Source organism: Oxyura jamaicensis, chromosome 1 (assembly GCF_011077185.1).
Source record: "Oxyura jamaicensis isolate SHBP4307 breed ruddy duck chromosome 1, BPBGC_Ojam_1.0, whole genome shotgun sequence".
Lineage (NCBI taxonomy): Eukaryota > Metazoa > Chordata > Aves > Anseriformes > Anatidae > Oxyura > Oxyura jamaicensis.
Genome location: NC_048893.1, coordinates 124,509,814 through 124,533,485, shown reverse-complemented (window position 1 = coordinate 124,533,485; position 23,672 = coordinate 124,509,814). Strand labels below are relative to the sequence as shown.

Genomic DNA, 23,672 nt, shown 5'->3' with positions numbered 1-23,672 from the left:
TTCTGGGTGCTTGACCCATAGGTGCCAGATTGGCTAAGCTGTGCTCTGGGCTAAGAGCTACTGCATTCCTCAAACCAACTGAAACACCATGGGTCTGGCTTGGGTTTGACTTGTGATGCACGTGCCCAACGCCAGCCCTCAGTGTAGGGATATATGGGCATGTGCAGGCACAGGGACATTGGCATGAGCACATTATAAATGTATAGCTATTGAATTGTCACCTACTGAACTTAAAAATCCATGTCTGTTCACCCTAATCCATCACATTAACCATATAGAACTACTGCAATGGTAAATGAGTCACAGTGTAAAGCACCTACTCAGGAACTTAATTAAGCTTCAGTCCACAGAAGTAGTTTTGTTTCTCATTTGTGAGCACGAAATGCATGACAAGGTTTCAATGAGGTTGACCATTCTGGCTTTTTGGCTGCTTACCTGGATAATTTCAAGGAAAGCATCACCATCGCTGCAGGCTTCGAACTGGCCAGATTTGCAGGCCTTATGAATCAACAGAAAGGAGATATTCTGATGTTAAGGGACAGCACAGAAAAAGAAGACATAAAGGAGAAACAGGCTTACTTTCTTCTCTTTAAGTTATCATCAAAGCTAGTGCTGTTGTAGGGTCACTGAAAGGTGAAGGAGCGGTGACCCCACATTACAGATCAGAACGAGTTACGGATAATAGTTTGGACACTATACTGAACATAAAGCTCTCTTAGTTAGTATCAGATGGGGAACAAGTCATATCTTACGAAATTGCATGCTCAGTGTTGAAAGGCCTGAGTCTTTGCTGTGCTTGGAACCAGTGTGTTTTAGACATTACTTCCATCTGTGTAGCACAAAATAATAATAAATAGTGAGCAACCCTCTGAGTCCTGTATTAGATGGCAAAATTAAGTAATGCTGAATGCAGATGTTTTGGCTTTATCAGCAAGTCCACCTTTTTCTTTTCAAGAAGGAAAATATTAAGCTTTGTGCCCACCCATTCTGGGGCTTTTTTTGGAAGCTGACCAGGATCAGTGGTCCCCTGAGGAGAAGCAAACGAGAGCAGCTTGGAGGTTGCAGGCCTATGGATCTCAAGGCATCTGGAAATGCTCTGCTTTGGGAAGTGCAAATACTCCAAGGCCAGGGTACTTCAAAGTGCCTTGACCCATTTCTTAGGGATCTCCTTGTCTATGGGGCAACCATAAATCGAGAGAATAAGGCAAGATGAAACAGCACATGAATGCTCTGTCTGGGAGAAGGCTAATCAGAGATTTTTACAAGACACCGCAACAATGAATAACTAATTGATACTGTGCCAGCCTTCATGACTTAATGATATCATTACAAGAGATAGTTGAAAGTGCTGTTATTGGCTAGCTTGCCCTTTTCGGAGTAAGCTTTTTGACATCTGCAGGTGTGTACATGCTTCAGGGGTGGCTGGAAGTGTTTGATACCTGATGCCAGTTGATTGTATCATCTGTTCATCGATGAGCTAAAGATGTTAAGTCCCACAAGAGTTTTTATTCATGGCACAGCAGTCCATTCTGAATTCAGCTGTTGTGGTACATGGGAAAGGTGCTGGTGAAAGTGATATTAAATGACAATAGAAGCCCTTTTCTGAGTTTCGTAGAAATTAGGAGAGTGTTCAACAAGAAGCTGGGAAATTTTTAAGTTACAGGATTGACTTTTCCAAACTGGGCATCTAAGTTAAACATGTGCATTGAGGCACTGAAATAAGTGACCACTGTGAAAACTGTGAGAATTATCCGTAGTGAAAGCTACCATAAAACAGATCACCAGTCTGAGACCAGCTGAGGCCTCCAGGTTCCTATATTTTGACTGCTGTTTTTATTGCTACCAAGTATGAGCTTTCCCAAAGATCTTACATATTGTTTAGTAAAGCTAGAGAATATCAACCTCGACAGCTAAAGATTCACTTCTAAGCATGGCTGGCTGTTTTTGCAGGGAGGAAGGTGCCAAAGTCCCATAAATTCCAAGGAAGACCAAATGAATTAAAGTCTAAAGTGACTGATGCCAGTGTAAATGGGTCTGGAAGGCCATTTCGAACAGTTCCATCACAAGATCACGTTGTCATGGAGCAGCAGAGAACAAAAAGCAGCTGTGTCCTGGGATCTTTTGTGTCCTAGGATCTTTTGTGTCCCCGACAAAATATGTTTGAAGGTAGCTTCACTATAGTCCACTCTTGTTACAGGAGCTGCCCTGATTTGTCCACTTAGCCCAGAGGCCAGAATGGGATCCTTCAGGAAAGTGTATAAGCACAGGGCATGATTTATGCCATTTATTGTCCCATGATTTATTCTTCCAGTTTCATGCAGAAATGAATTCCAGAGTTCCAGAGCTAGAGATCCAGTATAAAATAACACCCACTAAGGAACAAGTCTGCATTGATTTTGAGACTTATTTATTCCCTCTTTTTAACAAATTTACACCTTTGCCCTCAACAGCATTTTATGACAATGACTAACAATCCGTATGAAAATATGTCTTTTGTTTGTTTCAGTCCTGATGCCTCATAATTTCATTGCATCCCTTATAGTTTTTAGAGTGTGAGAAATAGTGAGCACTGTTTCCCTGTTCACTTTCTCCATGCCTTCCCCCCTCCCCCCATTTTTGCAGACATGGTTTTACTTCCCCATCCATCCCAGACATTCATTTTACAAGCTGAAAAACTCTAGCATGCTTAATCTCTCCCTACACAGAGGACCTATACAACCAAACAAATTTATAAGCATCATTCATTCAGGCATTTTTGCCAATGAAGAAAACAAAAAATGATCTGAGGAAAGTACAAGGAAGGTGCAGACTTGGGAAAATGAGGGAAATATTCTTTACACATGTTCCCATGACAACCCTGCTTGTAGCTCTGCTGAGTGTGAAGATGCTGTGTCATTCCAGCTGCATTTCAGACTTCTCTTTCACATTCTCCACGTTTTTTTTTTCTTTCTCTGTTTTTACTAAGTGCCCCCAGTGAGGCTCTGAAATCTCACTGTTCAAGTTCAGAGTGCAGGTGTCATGGGACCACAATTTTTCAAACCCCTCGTGGCACAGCTGGTATAATAAAATAAGGGAGATCGAGCAAGGAACCCATAATATTTGGAAATTCACACTCATGGTTGCACAGGGTGCAGTGTGAGTTTGCTCATAATTACAGCCTGAGCAGAAATCTAAGGGACACGAAGCAGGAGGTTGTTTTCCAGTCAGGCTTTGCCTCTCCCTGAGACCTCAGCTAGAACTGAAAATAATGGATCAGGTAATTTATTCTGTCCCCCTGCCATTTCAAAAATACTCCCTGTGATCTACCTTGGGGTGCTTTGCACAGCACACACCTAAGTTTTACACAATTTTGTGCTGAAGCTCTATGAAGCCTCAATAAAAAATAACTGAGTTAAGGGCTGGCACGAGTTGGGCTCTGTACTTTCTGTGTCCAAATCCTGCCTGTAGCTGTTAAAAATGAAAGCCAGCTGACATTATTCATCAGAATGAATTTGTACAGCACTATTTGTGCAGTAAGCGTAATACCTACTACTCTGTATTGTGGGATTATTGTTTGCACCTTCATCTGCTGGAATGCCATGTGTGCTATGACTTCTGTCAGAAAGCACATCTTTACCTTGTCAAAACATTGAACAGTACATTAATCATTAAAGGACTGTCAGTACTTGAACAGATCACATTTGTGATGCTCCAAAATAAAATAAAACACCCACAAGCAGATAAAACAAAAATTTGAGGAGAGTGAAACATACGGAAATATAAATATTGAGAGCAGCAGGTGAGCAGGGCTGTGCTTTGCAGCAGAAATAGCAGCCAGAAGTATTCCTATTTTCACTGTCAGCTGACTGCATAAGAAAGATGCTGTATGGGTACGAATGTTAATTTCTGATTAAGGACTCAGCTGTGCTCTGAAAACACTGGAAAGCTGCTAACCTTCTATTAGTATTTCTTCTCCCTTTACCAGACCTTTAATTTTTCCAACATGCAAATCCATACCATTTCCTTGAGCTCCTGTGAGTTAATGAAGCAGCAGGCTCTCCATCTTACAGGCAGAGGAGGAGAGGGTGGGAGGGAGCTTTCACCCAGGGCCACAGAAGGAGTCAGGAGCAGGCTCACGCAAACGTAGGGCAAAACACCAGTTCTCATTTGCTCTGCGTGTTACCTTTCCAGTACGTGAATGATTGCCTTCAAATGTCAGGTCGGGATGCACTGATAATGAGTACGTGTGATTTATGAGCTCACTTAGCTTGAAAGCATCCTGAATATGTTCCCTTTGCTGCTGGAAACGGACCATATACAAAGCTTGCCAGCGCTGAAGCTATATGCTAATGCGCTGCCCACTTTATTCATAAGGTCATCCTGGGAAGGCAATGTCTACCACCCGGTGCTATAGGAGCCTGAAGTCATAAACAATATTGATCCCTTGTGCTTGTCGTTGGCTGTAACTTATAGGCGGCAGGACTAAGGGGTAACCCGCTGGGGAGCAGAGCCGTGCTGCCAGACACCTCCTGCCCTCGCCCCGGCTTCGCCGCTGCTGCAGGGGTTGTGACTCGGCCACCAACATTTCCTGGGAGACAACACGCTGCCCACACGGTCAAACCAGTGCTGAGGGCATGGGGAAAGGATCAGCTCAGCTGTGACTCCATTAGACAAACAAGCTGAGGATAAATGTGTTTAGCTCTTGACAAGGCTACAGCGTTCTCAAAGCAGCTTTAATTATCTGAACAGAAATAAGCTCTTTATTCTCGGTGCTGTTTTTCGCCTCACCGTTGCACAGTGCTCACTGTGTCCTGTGCTCTAACTTTGCAATCCAAGTATCTGCTGTGACACTACGGCTGTAAGGCAGGCAGGCTACATACACAACCTGGTGCACACGGTGCTTCTTGCGCTAGTCTTCCCTTGCATCTTGAAGATCCTAAACAGTAGGCATCAAAAAGTGCACCTCAGAGCTTTGGGGGATGTAGAACAGAAGGGGGGATTAAGTGGTAATTTTGTACCGTTACTGACCCACTCATTTCCTCCTCCTGATCCCAGTTCTGGGACAGCAAATGGGGTGGTCTCATAAATTGCCAGGCTGGCAAGTTTGTGACAGACGAATTGCTTCTTTGTCACTGCTCTGATGGGGTTTAGGGTTCTCATTAGCTACAAGGATGATTCATGAGTCCTGACTTAGGTATCTGCAAGTAATGCTAGGTTCCTCTTAAAATCTATGGGGCGAGCGTTCAGGGATGAGTCGCCTCATCCCGAGTTAGGTACCGATGAAGCTTGAGCTGAATTGCTCTGCGGCAATTCCGCCTTCTGCTTGCCTATAGGGAAGCCTCACTGACAATCTCAGGCTTGGACATCCTCACTTTTTTTTGTTGCAGTGCACAGAAACCAAAGCCTTTCACACCGAAGAGATGCAGAGCACTGAGAAATCAGATCACGTGCATATGCAACCAAGATTTTTGCTGCAGAGCAGATTCAAGAGCACAGTGACACCTCTGCAACTGCAGTTGATGGGATAGCTCAGAAAACAGAGAGGCTCGCATTTGTCAGTGACTGCAGAATAAATCCCTATTCAAGCAATTACACACCAGTTTGGTTTCAAAGCAATCTTAGCCCATTAAAGAAAAATGCCTATTTAAAGTATTCTGGCTTTGTATTTAACAGATTGATTATCACCATTGCTATTTGCCAAGCACACCCACACAAAAGAAATTCACTTTGAAAACTGCCTAACTGCAGATTTGCCCATTGGACCAGAACAGCCTTGGGTATATAATAATAATTTCTTGCTTAATTATGTGTTTACTCAAGACATTTAGAGATATTCTGGTCTTCTGAGTGAATGAGAACATTTGAGGGACAGCAGCTCGCTCCCTCCCCCAGCACGGAGGTATTGAAACGTTGGGGCTGCTGCTGTACCACAGCGTGCCCAGCTGCCCAGCGGTGGGCACCGTGCAGGATCAGGCAGTGGGTGACCTTGGGACCCCTCCTCGGTCAGGTCACAGGGGAAGATTACACCACCATGACAGCAGGAGCTGAGATTTTTGCCACTTTAGGCCTACTCCTCCATGGCATTTCTCCAGTTCCCATGGCAGGGAGAAGAAAAAAAAACTACCTTAATACTTTTACAAAGTCAACCTTTGCTTTTCCCACCTTTTGTAGTTTTTACATGTTAAGTTCCCACCCTGGGAAGTCTGCCCTGCAGTGCTTAAGCAGAGACCTGAGACCTTGACAAGTGAAGTGAAGTCTGTGGGTACGTGTAATCAGCGGGTGTTTTCTTGGAGGAGTCAGGAAGGCAGAGGAGCACGTGGGGAGGTAGAAAAGCCCCGCACCAATGGGACAGGTTGATGGGTAGCCAGCCCTTGTTTGTGCCTGCTGTAGCCCATAACTACTCTCTCCAAGGCCAGAGTTGAGCTCACGCTGTTTCTCCCTTGGAGGTTTGCCCTGAGCAGCTCATGGGACAGGAGGCCCCTCCTCATCCTCTTCTTCTTGTGCAACGACAGGGACTGTCATGAGCTTTTGTGGAGCTTCTAAGGGATGTAAAAGATTTTCACGTGCTGGACTCATCACCTCACCAGTGTTGGTCTCCATCCATCTCAACCCTCTCCAGGCACCTCAGACACCTTCCATGGGGAAGCTGAATTTCAAAACCTGATCCTTTTAGCTGTGGTAAATCTGCACAAAGCAGGTTTCTGGAAGCTTGACCAAAAGTTCAAGGGTGAAATGATCCTTGTGACTCTGAAATGCAAATTAACTTGTTGATGTGTTCAGTATCTCTGCACCCTTTCTTGCACAGAGATGTTCGTCCCACAGTAAGGACCTTTTCCCAGCTTAGGAGAATTGGTTCTGCACAGATCTGAGTGGCCTGCTAGAAACGTTAACTAGGAACAGTCTTCTTTTGAATTTTATCCCTCTGCTCTCCAATAGGGCTCACGTGCAGCTTATTTTAAGGATTCACTCAACTCCCCCTGCACATGGGACCAGGGCAAAGTGAGAGGTGTTGCATATCTAGCAAAAAAGTAGGACGAGACAGAGAATTAGGCCTTTGGAGCTTCAGCATAGCCTTTTTTTATTATATTGAAAGGAGACCATACAATGCAAAGTTTGTCCGACTGAGGTTTGTGTTTCATTCATCACAGCGGCGCTGATGAAGTTTGGGCAGAGCAATGGTCATAGGAGCATTTGGCAGGTCTGATAAGTAATGCCAGGGGAGATAGCACTTGCTAGAGCTTTCCAGTGTGGTGAACAGACTTTTTTTCTTTTATCTTTTTCATTTTATTTCCTGTTTCGAAAGAAGCCATCCTTCACTCATTCGTTTTGAACACAGGACGTTGCAACAAACCAACCAGAGTTTCCACCATTAAAGGACTTCAGAGCTGCAGGGATTCAGCAAGACCTAGGACATCCTGGGCATCCCTCTTTCAAGCATTATAAAAAGTGACAAAGATCCAATTGGCCGCTGTCATCTCGACACAATGATTGCAACCTTGGAAATGTAACGATAACATCAGGAAACCTTGGCAATCAACGTATTTCATAAATCATCCTCAGGACCAGCATTATTTATATCCATTGCCTATAAATAACTCAGGCAAAAAAAATCCTTATATTACGAAATAGATCATTTATAATGTAACTGGATAAGCACCTTGCACTGCTCCAGCTTCAGGCAGTACAGAGTCTGAGTTCCCCAAATCAATACAAGACATTCTTAGGACAATATAACTGTGTCCGTAGAAGGAGATCGAACCAATTTCCCTACAATTTCATCTGATCTGAGTAAGCAAAATCAGCACAGACTTCACATGGGTCCCATAGGCAAACTTGAATGAGGTGGGGCTGCATTTGTGGAATAGTTTGTTCTGGGAAACAGACTGATCGGTTGGAAATCGAGGTGGAAATCTCAGGTTGTTTTGCCTCTGACTCTCGTTTATCCGGACAGAAATAATGTGCTTTTACCAACAACATTTTGTCCGTGTTTTTAATTTTAATTTATTTTTTCTTTTTCACATTTCACATTTATAGTTTAACAGCACCCGTTCGCCCTCCCCAGTTGAGTGTTGCCACATGACCCCCTGGAGTAGAAAGGTACTGGAAAAACAAGCAATCCTCAGCTCACCGCCCTGTCTCACTCTTCTCCCTTCCAGACCCTAACCCTGCCTCTTGCTTGCTTTTCACTTTGCTAACTTTACTGCGCTAAAAGACGCCTCTTCTGTTTCCAGTGCCAGTAAGGCACAATAATGACGTCTTTTTCCCTCTTTCACTCTTCACGTGGGATCCGTTTCAGGAGCTCGTGGCCACAAGGCCACCTCCTCTATCCTATCGCCCCCTTGAACGGGCTGGTCCAGGACAGAGCCCATAGAGGTAGTGACTGCTTTTCGTTTTCTTGCGATGTTTTTGCCCAGTGCTTTATTTTTCCAAACGGTAAGGAATCATTTGGGCATTGCCGGGACAAACACGTGCATTTGGATGCTCGGCGATGCCGCAGTTTGCTGAGCAGGAGCTCTGGCAGCCGGAGCCCGCGGTGGGGTCACTTCACCCGCTTTGTCCCCTGCTCCATTGTTACCCTGGCAGGAGCCAGCAGCCGGTGCAGCCTCTATGTGTCTGTCTGCGTGTGTGCAGGCTTTGGGTTTTTTTGTAGGTTTTTTTTTGTTGTTGTTTTTTGTTTTTTTTTGCATGCATGCATGCATGCATGCATCAAACTTTTGGGGGGGGGGTAGTTACCTAGGAAACAAAGTCTTTTGTGCTTGAAGTTTATACGAGCTATTCATGTCTGCCGGGGATCGGCACAAAAGCCGCAGAGAGAAAGAAGGCTGCAATGTTTTGCTAAAACCCTACGTGGGAAAGCGGGGCTCCCCGCGGGCGGGAGGAGGAGGACGCGCGTCCCCTCGGCCCTGGGGTGCTGCGGGGGGTGACGGCGGCCAGGTAAGTGCGCGTCCTCCCGCACCTCAGCCCGCAGCGCGGCTTTGGGATCCAAAATGCTTTTGGGGCTGGGGCGTAAGCGCTGTCTGGAGCTGGAGGCGGCTCGTTCCCCGGGGACTTGTGCGAAGCCTGGGAGGAGGAATGGCAGAGCTACAAAGGCAGGCTGGCGAGAGCACGCCGCGCTCGACCGCAGCCTGATGGACCCCGGCACGGAGGGGAGCGCGGCGTTTTGTCTCCGCCAAAAACTGGGGAAGAAAGCTTAAAGAGCAGTTATGAGGGGGAAGCCGGGTAGCTGGGCAGCTGGGAATCCGGGGCTGGGGAGAAAGCCAGCCTGAGAGGTGCTGCTCTTCGTGTTTAAAGAGGAGACAGATCGACTTCCCGGGCTAGGGGAAGAGTTCTCACGGCTTGTGGAAGAATGTTCTGATGGAAAAAGGGGGGGAGCTGGGCAGAAAAAGGTGAGTGTTCTCCCCTCTGCTCCTTCCAAACAAAATGGGAAGTTTGTTGTTTTATTTTTTAAACAAAGGGACTCCAAACCAGGGGTCGGTAGCTGGTGCCACATGAAAGCGCACTTAATATATTTCTCTGTTACTGGGTGGAATTATAGCAGCTTTGCAGGACAGGGTGCTGCTGGGGGATTTGTTTTTTCTTCACAAAGAAAACAAAGCCTTTCTGTTGCTTCCACGCAGTTTACTTTTCTCTCTGTTTCTTTATCTTCCGTATCTAGTGCTTCTCGTAGCATGCCGTAGAAATTTGCATGGTTTCTAAACAATACTTTGAATTTCTTCTGGTGGCGGCCGACCTTCCCTGTGGCCGACATCCTCCTGACCCTGGCGCTGCTAACACCTGCCGCTTCCAACTATGTAGCTGCTGGTTTTCTGCAACTTTTTTCTGGTCACGTCCCTAGTTTGTAAAAATGAGATGCGAGTGACTTCCCGAAGCGCGGAGGGGCCTCATTTAAAGCTTTGGGCCTTCTGCTGCCTGTCCTCGAATGAAGGTTTCCCTGGGGTCAGTGCTCCCTGCTAGCAGCAGACCGCGGTGCTCCCATGGCCGCGGATGCAGAAGCGTGCCCCGGTGTCATGCCGATGGTAAGCGGGTACGTGCCGGAGGCAGCAGCGTGCAAACGTGGGATGTGTGCCCCTTCCAAGCGGGGGGGCGTCCTGTACTGCCCCGTGAAGGCGCTGCTCCGCTCCCCGCACGGTGAGGTATTTGTCCCCTGCGACCGGTGCGTTACTGCTGCTGCACCGGGGAGCAGGCAGCGCTGTGACTTACCCAGAGCAGCTCGTCATTGCTCCCTGTAACTGATTGCTGATCTGCCTGCCTGCTTTGTTTCAACAGCAGCCGCGCGTGCCCGAGTGGCAGACACTGATTCTGAATGTATTCGTTTGCAGTCCCATCCACCAGAGGACGAAGATACAGATGTCATGTTAGGGCAGAGGCCGAAAAATCCAATACATAATATCCCTTCTACACTGGATAAGCAAACCAATTGGAGTAAAGCACTACCTCTCCCAACTCCAGAGGAGAAAATGAAACAAGATGCCCAAGTGATTTCTTCTTGCATTATCCCCATCAATGTCACTGGTACAAATCTCTTCTATTTCTTTTTGTATTTATTGCATGGTTCGAGGCAGGTCAAGTGCTTACTTTGTTTAATTTGTTTGAAGTCACCGGATTTTACAGGCTGTGGGCAAAGACCCTAGCCTGAGGATTTAGTTGCTGGAAGACAGTGGGCTAAATTCATCCCTCATGCGTGGCCACTGAAGTCACTGAAGCTGCATCTAGGATTAATTTGGCCCACATTTTTCGAGTCATGTTGTACAGTGTAACGTAACGCTGGCTCCCTGTATAAACAATGTACTTTTGTTGTGTATATAACCTACAGCCTGTATGCACAAAGACCTCAAAGAGCTTTTCGAATGTAGCTGACTGAAATAATGCAGAAAGCCACCAGGATTAATCATATGATTATCATGTGTAGCAGGAGAAGAGAAACTAGAGAATGTAGGCTGCTATTTGCAGTGCTTTAAACATGCAAGTCATGACTGTGTAGCATGCAAACCATCGCTCTGAGATCTCTTTACATGCAGCTATGCTGAAGGTATAGTAATGGCGTTTTATTTATGTAACATTTGGATGCATTTTACTAGATTTATTTGAACAAGAAATGTTTATGTAAGCATCAGCTTTATCAGTTATTAAATGTGATAGATGACTTGTTTCCAGAATCAAAAATCAGGTTGTTTTTTCTCTTTCTCTTTTTCTCTTTCTCTCCTTCCAGAGGGCTATGGTAAACATAAGGTTTATCTGGGTTTTCCTCAATGATATTTTGCACCAAGGCTTGATTAATGTAAGAGCATAAAGTGGGCTGACTTCCACGGCTATAGACTTGAAAATAAATAGTCAGGGAAAAAGCAGGGAGCTCTCAGCTAGCCGCAGAGAAAATTCTGGTATTTAATTGTGTTTTTCCAGAATCCGGGGGGTTGGCGGGGAGGTCACGTCCCCTCACGTCACATCGCTCCTGCTTGTGTCCATCGGCAGTGCCCAGCCTACCTGCAAGACAGGCTGCCGAGATACCTGCAGTGCCAGGGGAGGGCTGCACGCCCCCTGCCCCGCTCCACTCCCAGGAACTTGCTGCTGACCGTCCAAGGGGCTCAGGGCTTTTGGGCTCACTGCAGTGTCCCTTCTGCCCCTCCATCCAACTGGGGCAGAAGGAGCTGTGTCTGGGGGCCGCCTGCTCCAGGCTGGGCACTCCCGATGGAAGCCCCTGCAGAAAGAAGTGAACAGAGTGGCACGCTTCCACGAGGCGTTAAGGGATGCTCTGCCCCCACCGCACATAGGACCCTAGGTGTGTAGGCTGCCCAGCATCACTAACGTCGCACAGTCCAGAGCAGAATTACAGCCTTAGGCCTGGGACCGATGTTAACTTTTCCAGTAATAGAAATTTTTGCCTAGACTCCACCTGCCATACACTGGAACCAAATTCCCACTGATCAGTTTTACAGATCAAGAATGGTATGTAATCTTCTGGATGTTTTTGTGTATCATTCTCATTAGCACTAATGGGAATAATTTGTATGCGTCACGGGGAGGACATACCCTCTGCCACTTTCCTCTGGAGATGGCCCATGCATCTGGCACACAGAGCATGTTCAGAAAACTCACAATTGCTGGAAACCCAGCAATGATTCGGATTGATTTTCGTTTCAGAGAGTTTGCTTTCATTTTTCTGTTTTGTTCTTTAAGCTTCTCCCAACCCCGAGAAATGTTCACTTTTTTAAATGACTGTTGTTGGAGTTTACAGCACTTTCCTTCCATATTAAAGAAAGTTCTTCCTCTGCTTATTCCAGGGGCATTGGTGGTTACAGGACATCTGTCTGCAGCCTCTATTTCACTGTAGTAGATTTCAAGAAGAACTTTTACAAGAAAGTTACTTTTTAATGTTTTACATTGTTATGTAGTGTAATATGTATGTGTATGTCTGTGTATAATTATGTTTTATATAATTATACGCTATTAAAATAGTTTTTATCAGGATTTTTTTTATTTTTGTTTACTTTGGTTTGTTCATTTTTCTTAAGATTACAAACCACTGCACCAATGATCCCAATGTTAGTGTTTTTATGGACCTGGCACATTTTTTCCGACCCGTCCCACGTCAGCTTTAGAGAGCAGGAGTGTATAGCTGTGCGAGACCACAGCCAGGCAGTGGCCTTTTGGTAGTCCTCCTTTTAATTTTAGATTGACCACAGTGTAAAAAACAAAGTCAAAGAGACTTCCCTGTGGCAATTCCATAGAAACATAGAGAAAACAAGGAATTCTTGCCCATTCTGCATGACCATGGTTATAAATAAATGTGCAAATTTAGGACAGTGAATGTGTGAGCTGATTCCCAGAGCGGATTCCCATGTGTCTTGCTGCAAGCCGAGTGCTTGGGAAAATCAGGCTGCGTGCTGGTGCACAGTACCTGCTGCCCATTTATTTCATCCTTGGCCATGTGTAATAGTCAAGGAGACTGCTCTCTCAACTTGCATGTGGACTTTGCCCCATTTTAGCTGTGTTACTCCTTTCTGAAATGGTAGCCTTTTTGGCATATTGGTCTCCTAAGAAGCCCCCAACTATTGCAACGTGGCATTAAAATTTAAATTGTTTTGTTATGCTTAGTTGCTTAAAGTAAGTCAGACTGTAGCTGAAAAGATCACTCCTTGCAGACAAGTAACTCTCATCATCCCTGTGACAGACAGATAAATAGTTATAAGATGCCCTGCTACCAAGAGCTCTCAACTCTATTTCCTTCCTCGTTTTCTTTTCTTTTTCATTTTCTTTTATTTTTCTTTCTTTCTTTCCTTTTTTTTTTTTCAGTCCTTGTGTTACTTTTGGCAGACCAGGCTGCTGAGGGGGAGCTGGAATTAAATGTAAAACTGTGATATACTGTAACATAATTCACGTAAGAGCTATGTAAGGGCTCCCTTATGTTTATTCACAGGCTTAATCCAAGCTCACATACCTCCACTGTGTTCCAGCCATGAAAATTTGTTTACTATTTCTAAAGGCTAATGAGACCTATTTATGGGTTGCAGGAGTTGGTTTTGACAGAGAGGCTAGTATACGCTGCTCTCTTGTTCATTCACAATCTGTACTACAGCGGAGACGAAAGTTGAGGAGGAGGAAAACCATCTCTGGCATCCCCAGAAGAGTGCAACAAGAAATAGGTGTAGTATAAATACAACTCTTCCATAGATAGCTTTCTAACCAACTTAAATTGCAGGGATATGAGCTGGTAGCTGGCCTTCCAAAGAAATTAATCCTTGAAAGCGTAACTGGTTGTGGAGTTTGGGAACGATGTGTTGTGTTTTTTTGATTTACTGCAGTAAGCAAAGCTATATTACTCCATATGGCCCTGACGTAGTGGGGGCCTTACCGAGTAATATAGGTGTACATGTTCGGCTCTTATCGTGTAAATGTTAATCAGTTATTTTTTTCCATTTTATTTGTGTTATAAACCCATAGTTGCGTGCATAAAAAGTAACTAGATTAAGTGAAAGTTTTTTCTTGTATGAGGGGATCTGAAGGTAAAGAAATGACAGATGTTGCTCAGCAAAGTGATGAGCTGTCACAACTCACTCAGATATCAGTTGGATATCCGTATTAGAGACAGCTGCTGGTACCCCACTGAAAGCTTTGCTAAAAGTTCCTTTTCTTTGTCATGCTTGTCCTCAATTCCTTCCTTGCATTCTTTATTACCAAGGATATTTGCTTGAAATCAAGTGGCTTGCCTTGCTTCTTTTGCGGGTAAATGAGGAGCAACTCTGTTGAGGGCAAATACAGTGTAAAATTGGTCTTAACCCAAAACTAAATGAACAGGATCATTATTTCTTAATGTTCATCTGCATCTGAAGACGACTCTGATATCTCGGTCAGTTGCTGTGAAATTTGATCGGAGGCAGAAGGAATGTGTTTATCATAGGGAAAAAGCAACCAGAGAACCTATGAAACAAAGATCCTGTTACTGTGCAAATATTCTTGGTAGGAAAGAAGCAGATAATGGAACTTCTGAAAAGATACATAGTCAGAATATAATTATTTTTAGAAGCTTATGGAGTGTTTTGTCAGGCAGCCACTCCTGAAAACTGCCTGTAACCAGTTGCAGTACAGTGACAAAAACTGAAAAGTTAATATTCATCTTAATATTTACCACAGCAAGATCAGCTCTGTGTGAGATCACATTGCAGAAACAGGAGAACTGAGATCACGTTGCAGGACTAGCAGAATTTTCCCACCTCACTGGGATGAGGTCTGCCTTATGTACATTTTATAGCCGAGTTAGCTTTGGTACAAAACTCAGCAAGATTAAATGCAGATATGCTTCTTGGGTGTCTCCGCGGGTCGTCTCGTGTCGGGACGCGCGAAGCTGCCTCTCACCCAGCTTTACGTGTACCCTAGATTCGGACGAGTCGCCGGTGGCGAGGGAGCGCAGCGTGATTGTGCACGCCAACCCGGACTTCTCCAGCGCCGGCAGCCGGCGGTCGGGGACCAGGGACTCGGAGTGCCAGACGGAAGAAATCTTGATCGCCGCTCCCTCCCGGCGCCGCATCCGCGCGCAGAGGGGGCAGAGCGTGGTCGCCTCCCTCTCACACTCCGCCGGCAACATTTTGGTGCTGGCGGACAACGGGGATGCCGTCTTCACTGCCGCCGTCAGCAACCGCATCCGCTCACGGAGCCTCCCTCGCGAGGGTGCGAGAGCCAGCGAGGGTGACCCGGCTGCTGCCACCAAGAGTTCGGCGTATGAGGCAGAGCACTTCCTAGCCAGCCAGGAGAGGCTCCCGAAAAAGGGGAAGGAGGTCCTGAGCAAACAGGGTTCACAAGAGCACCAGCCCCTAGGCTTAACTTGCCCTCAGCACCTGCACAGCCCTGAGCACAGCATCAGCGAGAGAGGGAGGTCACGACTGTCAAGGATGGCAGATTCGGGAAGCTGTGAGATTTCGTCCAACTCGGACACCTTTGGGAGCCCCATTCACTCCATCTCCACGGCAGGAGTCCTGCTCAGCAGCCACATGGACCAGAAGGATGACCACCAGTCCTCCAGTGGCAACTGGAGTGGGAGCAGCTCCACGTGTCCCTCTCAGACGTCCGAAACCATTCCTCCTGCTGCCTCTCCGCCGCTGACAGGCTCCTCGCACTGTGACTCCGAGCTGTCCCTCAACACCGCTCCCAATGCCAACGAGGACTCGAGTGTCTTCATCACGGAGCAGTTTGGTGACCACGTGGACAAGGTCAGAGGCCACAGGGCGAGCTCCTTCACCTCTACCGTGGCAGATCTACTCGATGACCCCAACAACAGCAACACGAGCGACAGCGAGTGGAACTACCTGCACCACCACCACGACGCCTCCTGTCGCCAGGACTTCAGCCCCGAGCGCCCCAAGGCCGACAGCCTGGGATGCCCAAGCTTCACGAGCATGGCCACGTACGACAGCTTCCTAGAGAAGACCCCCTCTGACAAGGCAGACACTAGCTCACACTTCTCCGTGGATACTGAAGGATACTATACCTCCATGCACTTTGACTGTGGTCTCAAGGGTAACAAGAGCTATATTTGCAACTATGCAGCCGCAGGCTCCGAGAGCGGCCAGACGGCGAGCGTGTCCTCCAGCCTGGCCGACTGTGCCTGGCAGGAGTGCGTGAACCACAGGAGGCAGGGACGGCAGAGCATCTCTCTGAAGAAACCAAAGGCAAAGCCAGCCCCACCAAAACGCAGCTCGTCTTTGAGGAAATCTGAGAGCAGCGCGGATCTTCCCGAGAAGAAAGAACCAAAGATTAGCAGTGGGCAGCACGTGTCGCACACCGCTAGGGAAATGAAGCTGCCGCTTGAGTTTTCCAACACGCCTTCCAGAGCGGAGGGCTCTAGCCTGCCACCCAAATCTGAGCTGGCCTGGGCAAGCCAGAGCGACGGCGGCCTGAAAGACGTTCAGTTCGACACAGCCGACATGCCATCCTTTAAAGACGAAGGTGCTGAACAACCTCACTATGCAGACCTCTGGCTCCTGAACGACTTGAAATCTAGTGACCCTTACAGGTCTTTATCTAATTCAAGCACTGCTACGGGTACTACAGTCATAGAGTGCATCAAGTCGCCAGAGAGCTCCGAGTCCCAGACGTCGCAGTCCGGGTCACGGGCCACCACCCCATCCCTCCCTTCCGTCGACAGCGAGTTTAAGCTGGCCTCGCCGGAGAAGCTGGCGGGTCTGGCCTCTCCCTCCAGCGGGTACTCGAGCCAGTCGGAGACACCAACCTCCTCCTTCCCGACTGCCTTCTTCTCCGGACCCTTGTCTCCGGGGGGCAGCAAGAGGAAGCCAAAAGTACCTGAGAGGAAGTCGTCGCTGCAACAGCCGCTCTCTAAAGATGGCACTGTGTCTGCAAGCAAAGACCTCGAACTCCCAATTATACCTCCGACCCATCTCGACCTAAGTGCTCTTCACAGTGTCCTGAACAAACCATTCGCTCACCGGCACCAGCTGCACGCCTTCAACCCCAGCAAGCAGAACACGGTGGGAGAAGCCCTCAGCCCCAGCCCGCCCTCTGCCCTCGCCATCACGCCCTCCGTCCTCAAGTCCGTGCACCTCAGGGCCGTCAACAGGCCCGAAGAAGCAAAGCAGAAGGGCAGCACTCCTGACCTGCTCTGCATCCGAGAGACCGCGCTGGTGGCAAACGATGTTTCACCAGGCAAAATGAGGCCGCTCTTAACCAAGAAGCCGGTATCGCGGCAGTACTCCACTGAGGAGGCCATCATGTCATACATCGATGCTTCCCCGGTAGAAACGGGCCCTGGAAAACCGCCCTTAGAAAAGAGCTCCTCTTTCAGCGGGCAGAGTAATCGCGAGCAAGAAACTCTGATTTCAGCAAGCGTGGCTCTGGTTGAAATCAAACCCGTGAAGGACCAAGTGCCCCTGGCCACCGAGCGCTTGCCAGACAGTGCACTAAATCAGTCTTGTGCTGTTCCTACAGAAGGGTTTCAGAAAGGCTCGGCCATCCCCACAGGTGATTACGAAGCGGAGAAAGCTAACTGGGGAGCAGAAGTAGACGGCCGCCCTGAGCGCACGCCGGCTCAACTGGAGCTCTCTGGTGGTGGTGGGCAGCAGCTGGAGCCTGGCGCTGCGGCTGAAAGCCCCGCTCGGGTGCAGGGAGTGGATGTCAGCGATCAGGTTAAGCACCAACTCGATTTAAGCCACCACGTGCCTGGGAATATCAGCTTTGAATCAGAGACGGCAGCAGTAAACTCGCTCGGTGAAGCAAGTTGCAAGCAGGAGAACGACATCACATCAGGTATTCCTACCAAAAGTGCCTCCGATGCCGGCAGGGCGGACGAGACAGCAGGTGGCACAGAAGAGCTGTCGCTGAAAGGTCAGTCGTGTCCTCTGTCTGTTCTGGGTTGGGTGTGACTGGCAGTGACCGGGTGACAAAACTGGGCGCCCTGAGGACTGGAGGTGTCACTCGGCATGCCTCCACAGGCCGTGGTGAGCCCTCCTGGTCCACCAGCGGAGCAGCCACCCAGAGATGCTGTGTGCTCTCTCAGAGGGGCATATTTCTCTGATAAATGCTTCTTCCCTTGTGCTATGTGCCAGCCAAAAACAGGAGAGGGAGGAGCACTGCCTTGCTGCACTGTCACCACTGCAGAGCTGGTGCCAGCACCTGTACCACAAGCAGGAGATCCTGCTCTTGGGCCCTAGCAGTGCCCGCCGCATGGCTCTGACATGCAACATGCATGGTAGTTAGAGGATAGTCTGTGTCACCAGCATTGGCTGTTGGCTCACACACCAAGCTCATGCCTTGCCTTAGCAGTGCTGCTTCAAAACATGGCGGGCTGTGACTCTAACCATGGCTTCTGTCCTTAGAGTCTTCTCCAAGTGACGATTCCATCGTGTCCCCGCTGAGTGAAGACTCTCAGGCTGAAGCTGAGGATGTTTTTGTGTCTCCCAACAAACCTCGCACTACTGAGGACCTGTTTGCAGTCATTCACAGGTGATCTAACTTTCTTTTGGTTAGGCCTTGTCCTGCCCGGCAGCAGACATGGCTGGTGTGGTGTGGTGGCATGCACGAGTATCCCAGCCAGCAATGGTACTGGAAGTCCTGAAATCCTGCTGATGCTAGCTTACATATTGTGGGCGTTTGCCTTATTTAATGGCATTGATGATGCTAACCATATTACCAGGGGTCAGGAGCAGTGGGTACTGGTCACACGTGTGCATTATGAGTATCTACAGCACGTGCAGGATGCTTGAGAAATAACATCAGGCTGTTCTCTCTAACGAACACATGTATCCAAAGAAAAGTCCCCACAGTGGTTTCTGGGTGCTGACCGCCAGCTCTATCTTAATGAGTGAACTGTCACACTGAAGCGACGAGAGGGCATCGCTTCAAATTTAGTGTTTTGTATTCAGCTGAAATTTGCGATCACAGCCGAAATTAAAGATTTCTGATATTAAATGGGTTTCGATGAGTATTTGGCTAACCTGGGACTCTGTAATCATCATTGTCTTTATAAAGAGCTGTTTGTGCATGAGTTGTTTTGGAAGAGCTGGGTAAGACTGAGAGGGATTAAGGGAGCTCCAGCTAGTTTAAAAGCATGACAAATCTGTGAAACTCCAGGCTAGCGTGAAGCGTTCTTCTACAAAGATAGTGTATGAAAGAACATTCCTCTGTATTTTTACAGATCGAAAAGGAAAGTTCTTGGGAGAAAGGACTCCGGAGACCTGTCTGTCAGGAACAGATTGAGAGCTTCCTCTGGAACAAGCATCCAGCCGCCCGCCAGCACTACGCTGCCCGCCAGCAGTGTGCCGCCCACCAGCAGCACGGGTGCTCCCATAAGCAGCCAGAGGTCCCCCGGGCTTATATACAGGAATGCCAAGAAGTCCAACACATCTAACGAGGAGTTTAAACTGCTGCTCCTTAAAAAGGGCAGTCGGTCTGACTCTAGCTACAGGATGTCCGCCACGGAAATCCTGAAGAGTCCAATTCTGCCCAAGTCACCTGGAGAGCTGACAGCGGATGCTGCCCAAAGCCTGGATGAGTCTCCCCCAGCGGCGAGCCCCGATGTGCTGTCCCCGCTGTCCCCCTGCTCCCCGAGGGTCAATGCAGAAGGATTCTCCTCCAAGAGCTTTCCCATGTCAGCATCTTCGCGAGTGGGGCGCTCCCGGGCACCGCCAGCAGCCAGCAGCAGCCGGTACAGCGTGCGCTGCAGGCTGTACAACACGCCGATGCAGGCCATCTCGGAGGGAGAGACCGAGAACTCGGATGGCAGCCCCCACGATGACCGGTCTTCTCAGAGCTCAACGTAGGCTGCCAGGGACTGCTGACACCACGCGGGTTGTGTAAGGATGTGAATATAAGAGGCCAACGCTGTAGCAGTCAAAGAAATAATAATAATAATAATTGCAGGGCAATATCGATGCTTAAATGTGTTTGTGTTTATCAGATGCTGGGGAAACAGGACTACAGCTGTAGCTATTTATTACTCTACATTTTCTAAAAGTAGAAAGATATGCTACGTCTATTCTATTTTCTTTTAGTTTCATTTCATTTATCCCACTCTCATTTCTGTTGTCACTGTAGATTTCAAGGCTATACAGTTTTCGTAGAGTTCAAAGAGACTTTTTGTGTTGTTTTTTCTTTTTTTTTTTCCCAGAAGTTGCCCATCTAGAAACAAATCCCTCACTGTAGTGCTTCCCTAGGGAGAAAAATAAAAAAAAAAAAACAAATGCTCTTGAGGATTGGTATTTTTCTACACTAAAATGAGCTGAAACAAAATTTAGAAGAAATTAACAAAACATATGTAAATACCATATTTTTGATAGAAATTTGTAAATAGAATTATCAAAAAGTGGACACGTGGCAAACAATTTACCGCATAATAACTTTGTTTATAGAAGACAAAAGAAGTCAAATGTAATAACTGTATTCTGTGAATACCATTTTCATATCAAACATAAATTCACATGGCCGCCAACAACCACTTTTGGTGCCATATAAGCCTCAAAGACGACATTTAACAGTCAAAAGGAATTCTCCACCTTAGCTAACAAAACGTAAAGGCTGACTGAGATCGGATTAAAGCAACCATTTGTCTTTCTAAAGTAGCTCCCAACAAGCTAACTGAAAAGTGCAGCTGTGAGTTTCACCGTGATAATTGGCTGGGAAGGCAGGCGTGCTTCTGACACAACAAAGTCATTTCTGATACGAAGCCCCAAACGGTCCCATCTGACGGTGTCCCCTGGGCCTTTGTGCTAACAGGGATTGCTTGGGCGGGAACAGATGCGAGGAAATAGTACTTCCTTTCGTATTCCTGTTAGGTTATTGGGATACATAACACAGTCATAACCTGGTAACTATAATCTTTAAACATGATTAGTTTCTGGCTCTTAAGGGAAACAAATAAATTATAAGCATGCAACAAGCGCTTTCAATTTATCAGTAAATATCTGCGATGAGTTTTCAGTGAAGCTTTCTCTTTGTGCTGATGAGATTCATGCTACCTAAATATTTACAAAAATGACACTGTGAAAATGTAGCTGGGAAATAGGTATGTGTATGCATTATTTATATTCATTGTGAATCCGGGAGGGGGAAAGCTCTGCTTCATTGTGCCAGCCACATACAGTTTGGATTTCGTCTGGGTTCACCAGAAACGTGCAACAGGGTGGGGGACTGGGATGGGGTGGGAGAGGAGACAAATCAAAGCAACTGCTTTGATACAAATGAAGGCAGGGAAATAAAAGCTGAATTACTTGAAGTTACTTGAATTTTCTTGTCTTAAAACTGAAAGGACGTGTACTTTTAAGCCTAACCCACAGGTTGCTTTATGCTTTTAATTTTTAAATGAAATAAAACAAGTCACTGGCCTGATTCTCCTTTGGGCCATCATGGTTTCCGATGATGTAGCCTGACCATGCTACTCAGAGAACAAGGCCCTCTTTGTCCAAAATTTGTGCAGTTGGTGTTGTTTGCTGTAGGATATGCTTTGGAGTAGAGGAATAGAGGAAAGGTTAGCGCAGAGAAAATATTACAAGAAGGAATTTGGTGTGCAGTAGGACAGGTTGAGTAGGATGGCAGGAAGAGCGTACTTTGGTACTAAAGAAATCAACTCAAAGCTGGCTTTAAGCATAAGTAAATAATAGGGAAGTGGGATGTGTGAAATGGGTTTTTCCTTTTTTTGTGTGTGTGTGCTTTTATTCATGTAATGCATAAAGCTGAGAGTTTTAAGAGGGCAGATTGTGTTTTTAAGAGGAAGGTTCAACCTAAAGTGATTATGATTTTAAAGAGTTTGAGCAAGTCAGAATGGTTTAACAAATCCTGAGTGTTATTTCCCATAAGGTTTGTGTCTCGTTTTTGTCTAGCGTTTACCACAAGAAATATATAATTCAGGGTATCCTACCGTCCTCCTGTGTAGTCTGGTTGTGTGCAGTATGCAAGATGGAATCACTATGCATGTGGTATGTGTGTTGGGAAGAGGGGTGGTAAATCAGCTAAAGGGCTTCAAAAGAGGGAAGTCTAGAGTAGTTTTTAAAAAGGTAGGTGGGGCAAGGTTTGGAAATTAAAGGCTAGTCACATTAGTAGCTTAGTTAAGAAAATAAGTCTAAACACAAGTGAAATGAATGAGTGGGAATGTTTTAATAGGAATTGTATAGCATATAACAAAACACTTTCTGGAGAACATGAGTAAAGGAAGTTTAGGTATTGGGCAGAAACTCCTTAGTTTGTCATCTTAAGTCATTTTCCCTAAAATTTTACCAGGAGCTCTTTTATAACATGTTTGCCCTTAAAGGTGTTCTATGTGCTTTAAAGAATCCTTCAAAACTGTAAAGAGAATACAGCTGAATTGACTTTGGTGATACCACTTTTTATTACCAGTCAACAATTTCATAGGTGCCATATATAAAAATATATATATGCTAAAATGTTTTTTGACTTGAATTGTGAGGCAATAGTTCACACACAATATGGCCAGAGAACAATCACGTTGAAATACAGTCTTATTTTGATTAAAATCTATGAGGGGCTTTCTTCCTATTTTCTATTCAGAGGATCAAAACCCAAACAAAGCCACTGTAAATCCACTGTGAAGAAGAGAGTTCATAACAAATGTGGGAGGCAGAGGAGAACAAATGGAGGGAGACCCCTTTGGTGTTGCAGGTGTGCCTCCAAGGCACCGGAGGACAAGCTGTAGAGCAAGGGGAACATCAGACATCTTGAAACAGGGTACAGTACGTGCCTAACGGCCACCAGTCAACCATCGTTTCAACCTGTTGTTCCGTTGTTTGCACTGATGTTCTGGAAATGATTTTGGAAGCTACACAGCTGTGTGTTCTGAGAAGTAACATTTTTTCCCCTTTTTTTTCTTTTTTCTTTTTTTTTTTTTTTTTCGTGGCAGCATAGAGAAGATGGAATAGTTGTAGCAAATAAAGCATATATTTGCTTTTGCCAAAGGTCAGTGATTGAGTGCATTTGCTGCAATGGTGGCAGATATAGAGAAATACTGTAGGTTATGACTTCAAGAATTAAAAAAAAAAAAAAATTAAGAAGGTTACAGTGTAACTATTTTGGTACTAGCACCAGTTCATGCTGGCAGAAAAGACAATGGTTTATGGACTTGCATCCATTTTGTATTTTTGTAATATTTGTAAATATGAACTTTTTAAATTGTTGCAAAGATGGTTTCTTTTGTAAAATGTTTTCAAAGTTTACATTAAATCCAAGCCTTTGTATATTTTAGAGCTGTGCAACACTTTAAGTCTTGTATTTATTTTTAGTAAAAACGGTGACAGTTTCATTGTGAACCCCTCTCAAAAAATGTGTCGGAAAAGTTTGATTACCTAGAAAGTGTGTATAGAAACTGCAAATAAACGTGACTGCAATTAAATCACACCTTCTCTTTACTTGTAATGAAATGTAAAGTGGGATCTACTGGACTATGAGTACAGTTTTTCCAGAAGTAAGTCTCAGTGCATCACGCCTTTCAAACCACTTGATCTTGTTTTCCCTTCAATTTAAGTTTTTGTACAAACCAAGTAAGGGAAAAATCTGTATCCAATCAAAACTGTCACTGGGTTTAAGTGGAATTTAGCCCCCAAGTACAATTTTGCCAGAATATAAAGACTGCTGGATTTGCCCAGATTCTAGAGGGGACAACAGGTTAAGCAGGGAAGAAAGGAAGCAGAGATCAAAAATAATGGAAAGACTGCTACTTTATCTTTGGCTGGAAAATAAATTGC

General features: G+C 46.1%; 1 protein-coding gene across 4 annotated transcripts in view; it reads left to right on the top strand.

Annotated features, from left to right (window-relative positions):
• NHS (NHS actin remodeling regulator) overlaps nt 1-23,325 on the top strand; it is a 246,257-nt gene extending 222,932 nt beyond the window's left edge. For 2 of the 4 annotated variants that reach the window (XM_035324993.1, XM_035325222.1), the window contains exons 4-9: nt 8,014-8,076; nt 10,299-10,491; nt 13,488-13,619; nt 14,851-17,808; nt 18,300-18,426; nt 19,118-23,325. In XM_035324993.1, the coding sequence (XP_035180884.1) occupies nt 8,014-8,076; nt 10,299-10,491; nt 13,488-13,619; nt 14,851-17,808; nt 18,300-18,426; nt 19,118-19,742 (4,098 nt within the window). In that variant the 3' untranslated portion in view covers nt 19,743-23,325. The remainder of the gene's footprint in view (nt 1-8,013; nt 8,077-10,298; nt 10,492-13,487; nt 13,620-14,850; nt 17,809-18,299; nt 18,427-19,117) is intronic. The other 2 variants (XM_035325074.1, XM_035325148.1) reach the window with 2 other exon arrangements.
• The last annotated feature ends 347 nt before the right edge of the window (nt 23,326-23,672 follow it).